Source organism: Mandrillus leucophaeus, unplaced genomic scaffold (genome assembly GCF_000951045.1).
Source record: "Mandrillus leucophaeus isolate KB7577 unplaced genomic scaffold, Mleu.le_1.0 Scaffold93, whole genome shotgun sequence".
Taxonomy (NCBI): domain Eukaryota; kingdom Metazoa; phylum Chordata; class Mammalia; order Primates; family Cercopithecidae; genus Mandrillus; species Mandrillus leucophaeus.
The window spans coordinates 3,102,664-3,113,088 of NW_012110141.1; the positions used below are offsets into that span (position 1 = coordinate 3,102,664).

The following is a 10,425-nucleotide window of genomic DNA, read 5'->3' on the forward strand; positions in this document are numbered from 1 at the left end:
CTGCCCGCCCGCCCGCTGCTGTCACTCGGGCTGCTGCAGCTGATCCTGGGCTGCTGCATGGTGGCGCTCAGCTTCGGGGCGCTGTCGCTGAGCAGCTCTCCGCAGGTGAAGAACTCGTGCCCGTTCTGGGCCGGCTCCTCGGTGAGTACCGCGCGCGCGCCCCGCTCGCCCGGTCATCCCGTGGATAGGGGGCTCTGGTCGTACCCTTCCATTGTCCCTTAGTTGGCCTCCAGGGCTGCAGTTGGGGGAGCCTTAACGCCACCTGAAGTTTTTGGAGCCTGGAGAAAAATGTTCCGCGACGGTCGAGTTCAGGGGTGAATTGGGCTGCACCTGGGTAGTGTCTGTTGCGCGCAGGCTGAAGGATTTTATTGTCCCTGTTAAGCTAATAGAATTAAGCAAAGACACCCAGCTCTTTGGGAGACTGGAAGGACAGGGTGTGGGTGGCAGGAAAGTGGGAGGAAAGTGATTAAACTTCTTTTGGTCGTTGAGTATTTGCTGCACTGACAACGTCTGTGCTGGGAGGGCAGGGATTTTGATCATTTTTGTTCACCGATGTATCAAGAATGCCTGGCACATAGTAGGTGTATTTGTGGGATGGGACAGTTTCGGACACATCGCTTGTTTTATTCTCCATTAAGACACACGTAAATGTGAAATGTGTAGGGTGGCTCGACTCCCAGACGAGTTCAGGAGGTAATGAGAGGGTGTGTGTGAACTGGCGCTTGTACCTGGTCATTAAAGGAGGGCCTTAACCCCACTTGGTTCCTGGAGCCATGCAGGCTGCTGTGCAGAATTCAGTTTGTGAGAACCGGGACCTGTCATTAGGGGCGAGCTGGCCAAAGGTCCTGGAGCACGCAGCAGCTAGCTAGAGATGTCTGCTCTCCAGGACCCACTCCTCCAACCGGGAACGCTGAGCCTGGGGCCAAAGAGTGCCCAACTTCAGAGAAAAGCTGCTGCCAGCCAGTATCTACGGACACCGGGTGGTCACTCGCCTCCACCTCCTAACAATCGCACAATGTCCAAGGCATGTAACCCCCTGAAGTTTTCTGGGGGTTGAGAGACTTGGAAACACATCTTTGTGGGATGACTATGGAAGATGAGTAAAGTAAATAACCTTTCTTTATATCTTTTTTTTTTTAATTTTTAATTTTTATTTTTTATTTTTAAGGGACGGAGTTTCCCCATGTTGCCCAGGCTGGCTTCCAACTCCTGAGCTCAAGTGATTCTCCTGCCTCGGCCTCCCAAAATGTGGGGATTAGAGGCATGAACCACCACAGCCGGCCGTAAATAACCTTTCTATGAACTCACTGTGTAAATCTGAAAGTCTAGCAATGCTGCTAGTTTTTAGTAAGATCTGTAATCAGTGTATGTCCTGAATGGTAAGAACTGCTTTTGCAGTTTCACACATACGGCAATTCAAGACCAAACTGAAAAAAAGGACTCGAAGAACTAGTTGAACCCAAAGTAATTGTTTAAATAAGAACATTAGGTTCCTTGAGACTCGCCTGAAATTGTATACTTCATCCAGTGCCAATTTGCTTTCCTTTTGAAATACTTTCATGTTGAATGATCTTATTGGGGTACATGCTGTGCTGTGGTGAGGGAAGACCACGATTTGTGCCTCATGTAGAAAAAAATGCCACCCTAGTGGCCCTGCCTGTGGGCTCTGCCGCTGGCCTCCATGAGTGTTCAGGAAAACTCCAGAAGGATGGATATTCCAGATGGGGTAGGAATTAGACCTGTTATGCTACCTATTCTACTTGTCTGACTAAATCCAGCCAAAGAGTGGGTGCATTTCGTTTCTCTAAATACTATGGGCCAGTAATAATCTTGCATATATTTTTAGGAATTTGCTCTTCATAAAATCGTGATCTATTGTCTTCTCAAACATAGCTAGTTTAGAATTATTAAAAACTATTTTTTGTCTTATAAAATTAAAAGCTGATATCATTTACTATTGTGAATCATTTCAGAGGTAAATGCACTTAGATATCAGTCAAGCCACAGTTGAATTTGATGAAGTACCAAAAAAAAAAAAAAAAAAAAAAAAAAAAAAAAAAAAAAAAAAAAAAAGAAGAAGAAAAGAAAAAAGGCCTTCAACCAGAAGGTGAAGGTTAATACTCCTGGTCTGGGCCGGGCGCGGTGGCTCATGCCTGGAATCCCAGCACTTTGGGGGGCCGAGGCGGGCGGATCACGAGGTCAGGATATCGAGACCATCCTGGCTAACACGGTGAAACCCCGTCTCTACTAAAAATATAAAAAATTAGCCGGAGGCGGTGACGGGCGCCTGGAGTCCCAGCTACTCGGGAGGCTGAGGCAGGAGAAAGGCGTGAACCCGGGAGGCGGAGCTTGCAGTGAGCCGAGATCGCGCCGCTGCACTCCAGCCTGGGCGACAGAGCGAGACTCCATCTCAAAAAAAAAATAAATAAATAAATAAAATAAAATAAAATAAAATAAATAGATAAATACTCCTGGTCTGCTGGCTGGGTATGTCCTTGTCTCCAAGTCTGGGCATAGCAGAGCAGAAAAAGAAATCAGTGATTTGGAACTGACAAGTTCTCTGCTATGTCTTTCCCCATTCTTCCCCATACCCTCCAAACCCCGGTCTATATGCAACTCTATAACTGTTGGTTATTCCTGCTTTTTGTGACTTGATCCTGGGATTGATCTCAGAATTTACAAAGTGACAACAGAAGCAATAGATACTGTATTTGTAGAACAATTAATTAAATACAGTTTTAAGAGGATGGCTTTAGGCACCATGACTCTGTTGGTGCTTTAGGGGAAAAAGCCTTGTATCACATGTTTTGAATTTATGCATGTGACAGAGGTTGTTTTTGAAAAACTTCGTGTTGTGGAAAAGTTTACATTTTATGCAGTATATGTTGAACCCACATGTATCTTTCACCCAGCTTCAACAACGGTTTCGTTTGTACCCAATTCCCGGGCTCTGCTGCGGGCCTTGTGTCTTCTGATAAACTTCAGGAAGGATGAATATTCCAAGCAGGGTAGGAATTAGATCCTTCGTGCTCCCTAGTCCATTTGTGAGATTAAGTTCTCTTGTTATTTGGAAGCAAATCTCAGGTGTCACATTTCATCTATATATATTTCAATGTGTGTATTTTTATTACAAAAAAATAGAACCAGCGTAGGATTGAGTGGGCAGTTCGAAGAACTACTCCCTTTAACTTTAAATCTTTTATTATGAAAATTTAAAAAATCTCAACAAATGTAGAAAGAAGGGTGTAATGATCCCTCATTTTACCCTTCACCCAGTAGCTATCAACACATGACCACTTTATACCTAACACTGCTTCCCCTTCCTAACACCCTCAGATAATTTTTTTTTTTTTTTTTTGAGACGGAGTCTTGCTCTGTTGCCCAGGCTGCAGTGCAATGGCGCGATCTTGGCTCACTGCAAGCTCTGTCTCCCAGGTTCACACTATTCTCGGTCCCAAGTAGCTGGGACCACAGGTGCCCACCACCATGCCCAGCTAGTTTTTTTTGTGTTTTTTTAAGTAGAGACAGGGTTTCACCATGTTAGCCAGGATGGTCTCGATCTCCTGACCTCGTGATCTGCCCGCCTGGGCCTCCCAAAGTGCTGGGATTACAGGCGTGAGCCACCACATCCGGCCCCACCCTCGGATTATTTTAAGGCAAATTCCAGGTATCACAACTTCAGCCATTAGTATTTTAGTATGTATTTATAAAAGAAATGGGCTTGATAGCACATTGTAACTAATTCAAAGATAGCTAAACTAAGGTTTCTATTAAAAAAAAGTGCTGGAAGAGTATGAGTCGAGAACTGCAGAATTAAAAAAAAAAAAAGCTTTGACATGCCGTACAATTTACCCATTTAAAGTGTACTGGTCAGTGGTTTTTAGTAAATTCACAGTTGTGCAACTATTACAGTTTTAGAAAATGTTTGTCACCCCCAAAGTTTTGAGTAGTTACTCCCCATTCTCCACCACCTCCACCTCTAGCCACCCACTGATTAACCCACTTTCAGTCTCTGTAGATGTGTCTGTTCTGGACATTTCATATACATGGGATCATATAATATGTGGTCTTTTATGATTTGTTTCTTTCACTTAGCATGTTTTCAAGCTTCATCCATGCTGTGGCAAGTCTCAGTACTTCATTCCTATTTTATTGTATGGATATGCCATGTTTATTTATTCATTCACAAGTTTTATTGGCATATGAAGCTAGGTAGTTGAATGGAAGTGCCAACTTATGTCTAAGGTTACTTTGAAACCACATAGGAACACAGCAGAAGAATATCCTCATATTTCAAGCTTTGACCATTAGGATCCTTAGCCTGCTATATCAACTGAACCCACACATCTTCTTTAGGCTTCACTGAAAAATTTTGCTTGTATATTTGATACAAAATTAGGTTCAAGAGACAAATATATTTATTTGAAATGACTATTTGTTGAACACCGTATAGTTCAAGGATATTTTTTCATACGTATTTCCTTAAGAGAGCCCTGAGCCTGAGATTTTGGAGGCTTCTTTCACTTGTTTGAACTTTGAAGGTATATTTTATCTATTTTTTAAAACACTTAAGAATTAACAAATTCTATAAAGCATCTTTTCTCATAGTTTTCATTCATACTTTCAGCAACTTGAAGGGAGAGTTTTTAACGTAGTCTGTGTTTTTGAGCACTCTGAGCATTCGATTTCTTCCTGGTATCACTGGTAAATCACTCATATTATTATTCCCAAAATTCATGAAGCTAAAAGATGAGCCATCTTGAAAAACAACCTGACGTTTGACTGGAGGTGAGTGGCTAAGGGAGTGTCTCAGTGTCCGTCTTCAGCTGTGCTGTCCTAGCTCTCGGTTTGGGGGGTGTGTTTAGTGTTAACTAGATTCCACTGGGGCATGGGAGTTAACTAGATTCCACTGGGGTATGGGAGTTAATGTTAACTAGATTCCACTGGGGTATGGGAGTTAACCAGGTTCCACTGGAGTTAACTAGATTCCACTGGGGTATGGGAGTTAATGTTAACTAGATTCCACTGGGGTATGGGAGTTAACTGTTCCAATGGGGTTAACTAGATTCCACTGGGGTATGGGAGTTAACTGTTCCAATGGGGTTAACTAGATTCCACTGGGGTATGGGAGTTAATGTTAACTAGATTCCACTTAACTGTTCCAATGGGGTTAACTAGATTTCACTGGGGTATGGGAGTTAATGTTAACTAGATTCCACTGGTGTATGGGAGTTAACTCGGTTCCACTGGGGTTAACTAGATTCCGCTGGGGTTAACTAGATTCCACTGGGGTATGGGAGTTAACTAGGTTCCACTGGGGTTAACTACATTCCACTGCGGTATGGGAGACTCAGTCTGCCACACTGCACTAGATTTAATGAAAGAGGAGAGAGAGTTGCATTGGGTTGTCTTTCCTCCTTCAGAAACAAAATTCCTAACTTCGATGACATGCATGATCCCTGGGAGATATTTCAGATGAGTGGTAGAGAATTGGTTGTTTTTTGTTCCTCACTGAGTGCCCTGTTATTCTTTATCAGTTGTATACTGCTTTAAGTCACTGATCTGAATTCATGATCATCCTTCTTTGAGTCCATGATTCTTTGGCAAGGTTTCACTTTCATATAAAGAGACAGACATTGGTGAACTTTAGGGTGAACCTTTTTAAAAAAAATTGCAGTGAATAAACATAAAGAAAAATCAGTGGACCAAAGGAAAAACTAACATAAAGATTATGCTTACTACCAGTTAAATGATAGTAAATATTTTTTATCATACTAATCAAATACTACTTTAATATTTAAAGGATATTTAAAATATAATTTTGAGGATGAGTTTTGATTTCTTTGGTCCTTTATTTTGCATATCAGCAGAGTCACATTTATAAGTTCTGTGCCTCTCGGCCTCAGTTACTCATCTGTAAAATGGGTGGGATGCTGCTTCTTCAGGACTAATTTTGTGAAGGTGTAGCTAGAGTATATATGGGAGAGTGCATCACTGCTGGACCCAAGCACCAGACCTGGAATACACAGGAACCTCTATCAATGGTTTTTAAACACCAAAGTCATAGTTAATCAAAGTAAAGTGAACAGGCCAGTATTTTTGTAGGACATTATAGTTACCATCATGTTTTCATTAGAAATATTCAGTTGCCCATTTTCTCAAATTTTTTTTTTTTAAATGAGCTATGCTAGACAGATAGGGAAGAAAACCACACACACACACACACACACACACACATTTTTTAAAAAATTGCCATCATAAGAGCTATAGGGCAGGGTAGGTTGTTGAGAAGTTTGACATGATTTTCTGCTTATTTATAAGGTAACACAGGATATTTACAACAATGGCTTTTTAAAAATCTCTGTGTTTACACACAGCAGCTTTTGATAAATGATTCAGAACATTTTTGCTCTAACACATGTTAATGGATTAGCAAAGGGAAATAGGGCAGTAGAATTATAAGCTTCTGATCTTAACGATTTGATTTTTACTTTGGAAAATGAAAGCACATTAACCATTTATGGTGGGTAACCGTGACTCTCCCCTGGGATACCTCAGAGCCCTTCTTTGTAGTATCAGAAAAAAGGAAAGGCCTCTGCTTTTTCCTATAAGCTACAAGAAATGGGTTATCAGAACAAAACTTGTAATACCTCTCATTATAATACAGAGATTGTTTGGTGTTAGAAAATAGGTTCTTACCTGTTCATTCAGGGCTAGTTCCATCTTGCGCTGGATGGAAAGAATGCTGATGGAGTTGCTTTTTGTTGCTGCTGTACTCTTTCAGGAAGCACAGGGGATGAAAAATGTGTTTAGGCTTACATAGTCATCTTTGAGCACGGTCATCTCCTGTCTCTGGCCTCCATTCATTCATTCACTCATTGACTCTTGCCGTAACTAACTGAGTGCCTTCTGGGATCCTTTAGTGGTGTGCGAGTGAGTATGCACAGGTCCAAGCCCTCATCGTGATACTGACGGTTAAACATGTAATAGCATTCCGGCATAGTGGGAGCCATGGAAGGACATTGTTAAGGGACCTTCTTGACTCATTTCTGATGGAGCTCCAGCTATTGCTGCCACCAAGGGAGTGGAGGCATTGAATACTCTGCCTCCTTCTCTTCTTTTCCCAACTCCTTTCCCCATCCGTGAATTCTGCCTCCCTTTCAGATGAAATGGAAGCATCATTCCTTGAGTCTTGAGCTCTTAAAAAATTTATCCCCAACTGTAGCACCTCTGTTCCCATTAACCATTCGAGAGGCTTCTAACCATCCAGGCCTGCTTCCTCTATTTGCTTTTCTCCCCATCAACACTCACAGGGTTCCCCAAGTGCCTCAGGGCTTCACCGGGCTTGAAGAGAGGGAGAAGTTGAATAAAAGTAGGTGTGTGCCTTTGTTGCTGGGTTCAGGAATGAAGAGCCACAACTATAGCTCCCGCCTGGAGCTGGAATATAGTTTCTAAAACATTGTAAAGAGCGGTGGCTTACAGGAATCCTGGTGGGATTTAACTTGAATATGTGCTGAGTCTATATAACAACTTAAATGGAAATCACATTCTTAGTTTGTCTTCAATCCACAGACTTGGTATATGCCTTGACTTACTTGGCTATTCGTTTAATATTGCATGATAAACTTTGTATTTCTCCCCACTGAGGCCTTAAAGATCTTTGTCATATATAGTTTGAGATTATTGATGTTTCTCATTTTGTACATATATACATTTTGTACATATTTTTTAACTTACATTTTCTATAGTTTGTTGCTACCATATGCAAACAAAATACCTCCCCTCCAAAGGAAGAAATACAGATAGCTTAGTTCTTTGGTTTCAGAGATACCTCATTTGAAATGACAGTTGAATCTATTAAAATAAAAAAATTAGAAATACCTTTCAACTTAGAAACTTCACTCCTGGGACTTTTTTCCGCTGAAATAAAAGCACTTGTTTTTAAAGATATGTGTTCATAGATGTTTACTGCAGCATTGTTTGTGAGAGCAAAAAACTAGACATAGAATGAATGCCCATTAATATGGAAATGATTGAATATGTTAAATACAGTCACACAATGGAATGTTATGTAGCCACTAAAGTGAAATGAATTAGAGCTGTTCCAATGCGTATGAAGAGATTTCTATGAAGTATTTATTGAGAGAGTAAAGGAAGAGGCAGGGAAAGTATATCTTTTATGATTTTTTTCACAAAAATCACATCCCTGTGAGTGTGTATATATACACATAGACATATGTGTGTAGTACTAAGAATTTAGAGAAAAATACATACATATGTAAAATATGTAAACATGCTAGATTGTTAACATGGAGGAGGGTGGGGTGCTGTGGCTGGGTAGGCAAGGTGAGAAGAACAGTTTAGGCATATCACTATTTTATGGGTTTTTATGGCTGCAGCTGGACACTTCCTTTTAATAATACTTTTTTTTTTTTTTTTTTTGGAGATGAGTTGCGCTCTGTCACCTAGGCTGGAGTGCAGTGGTGCGATCTCAATTCACTGCACCCTCTACCTCCTGGGTTCAAGAGATTCTTGTGCCTCAGCCTCCCAAGTAGCGTCACCATGCCTGGCTAAGGTTTTGTATTTTAGTGGAGATGGGGTTTCACCATGTTGTCCAGGCTGGTCTCGAAGTCCTGAGCTCAGGCAATCCACCTGCCTCGGCCTCCCAAAGTGCTGGGGGTAACAGGAGTGAGCCACCAGGCCCAGCCTGTTTTTTTCTTATTGAGATTTTTTAGCTCGTTTTTTATCCAAGTGTCATTTTGCAACATGGGCTCCTCCTCACAGTAGTTCCTCCCACTTTGTGAAATAAATGCTGTAGAACATATATTAATTGCCAACAATTGGGGCACAATACTGGGAACTAGGACTTTAGAGAGACAAGACAGGAGTTCACAGTTAGTGGGTAATACAGAGACACATCCCTCAATTATTACAGTAGAGTTTTTGGAAAAAAGGAAGTGTGTGCAGAAGGCTTCCATGAGTGTGGAGCAGTGGAATCAGTGAGGGCTTCTCAGGGCAGGTGACTGCTCAATGGGGCCTTGCAGGATGGGTAAAAGTTCTCAGGCAGCTAGGAGGGAAGCTGGGAGGACACAGCACTTCAGCAAAGAGAAAGAAGCACATAGCCCAGGAATGTCAGGAGCCTGGCTGGACCGAGGGAGGGCAGGTACTTGGTAGGAAGGTATGTGGTGGAGGGGCTGGGGTATGTAAAAACCAAGCTTGAGAGTAGGTAAGAGAAAATCCCGAAGGGCCTTGTTTCCCATTTCGAAGACTTTACCTGTCCCATAGTGGATGGGTACCTGATGAAGGGAAGGATACCGCCAGACATGCATCCGATGAGGCTGACCCTGGCAACAGATTGGGTGCTGCTAGGAACAGGGAGCTTGGCTGAGAAATAGTAATTCCTCACTCACCAGGAGAGGCTAATTTCTGATTGTGTGTTCTTAATTGACATTAAGATAAAACAGGCCAGGTGTGGTGACGTGCGCCTGCAGTCCTAGCTCCTGGAGAGGCGGAGGCGGGAGGATCACCAGAGCCCAGGAAGTCAAGGCTGCAATGAGGCATGATCACGCTATTGCACTCCAGCCTGGGTGGCAGAGCAAGACCCTGTCTTTAAAAACAAAACAAAATTAAAGTCAATAAAAAAGCTTTGAGGGCTTGGAAGTAAAAGTCCAAAGTGGTTTACCAGGGTGAACCCTGTAATCCAGGAGGAATATTAAATGTTTGATTTAGAATGTTTTGAAATTTCAGTATCTTTAAAAATATGTACTTTTGTGACTGAGGATTTGTTTATTGGAATTGGTCCATTTTCTATATTTATGATAGTTTATTTTTACAGGTGATACTCTCTGGAATCATAGGATTAACAACTTGGAAAAGGCCTATGATACTCCTGGTATGTACTGATCTTATAAATTGCTACCCTTTATAAAATGTGCTATGTAGGAAGTCTGTTCATATAAACCACTGAAGAAATGCTTAAGCTTCCTTGTTCATTAAAAAAATAAGTTAACAGTAGATAATATTAGAAGTCAGATGATAATAACAAGTAAGTAAGATAATAATTTTGCTGGTTTTCTGATTCACTTTAAGCTCCTTAAGTACCCAGTGCTATACAAGTGTCTTTAGTTCCAGCATTAAACCCATCCTAAAGATAGAATTTTTAAAAAGCTACTTACTATGGGCAGTTTTAAATATACACAGTAGTGGAGGGAATAATATAATAAACTCACTGTACCCATTGCCCAGGTTCCATAATGATTGACTTCCAGCCAATCTTTACAGCTATACTCCCACTCATTTTCTCTCATATTCCTTTTTCTCTATATTCCTTCTATTTATTATTATTATTATTATTATTATTATTATTATTTTTGAGACGGAGTCTCACACTGTTGCCTGGGCTGGAGTGCAGTGGTGCAATCTCAG

General features: G+C 41.4%; 1 protein-coding gene across 3 annotated transcripts in view; it reads left to right on the top strand.

The window, feature by feature from the left end:
- Positions 1-10,425, top strand: part of FAM189A2 (family with sequence similarity 189, member A2) — a 75,794-nt gene that overhangs the window by 1,015 nt on the left and 64,354 nt on the right. Inside the window, exons 1-2 of one of the 3 annotated variants that reach the window (XM_011970148.1) lie at positions 7-141; positions 9,836-9,892. In XM_011970148.1, coding sequence (XP_011825538.1) covers positions 58-141; positions 9,836-9,892 — 141 coding nt within the window. In that variant the 5' untranslated portion in view covers positions 7-57. Of the gene's footprint in view, positions 1-6; positions 142-4,416; positions 4,789-9,835; positions 9,893-10,425 lie in introns of those variants that run through there. The other 2 variants (XM_011970149.1, XM_011970150.1) reach the window with 2 other exon arrangements.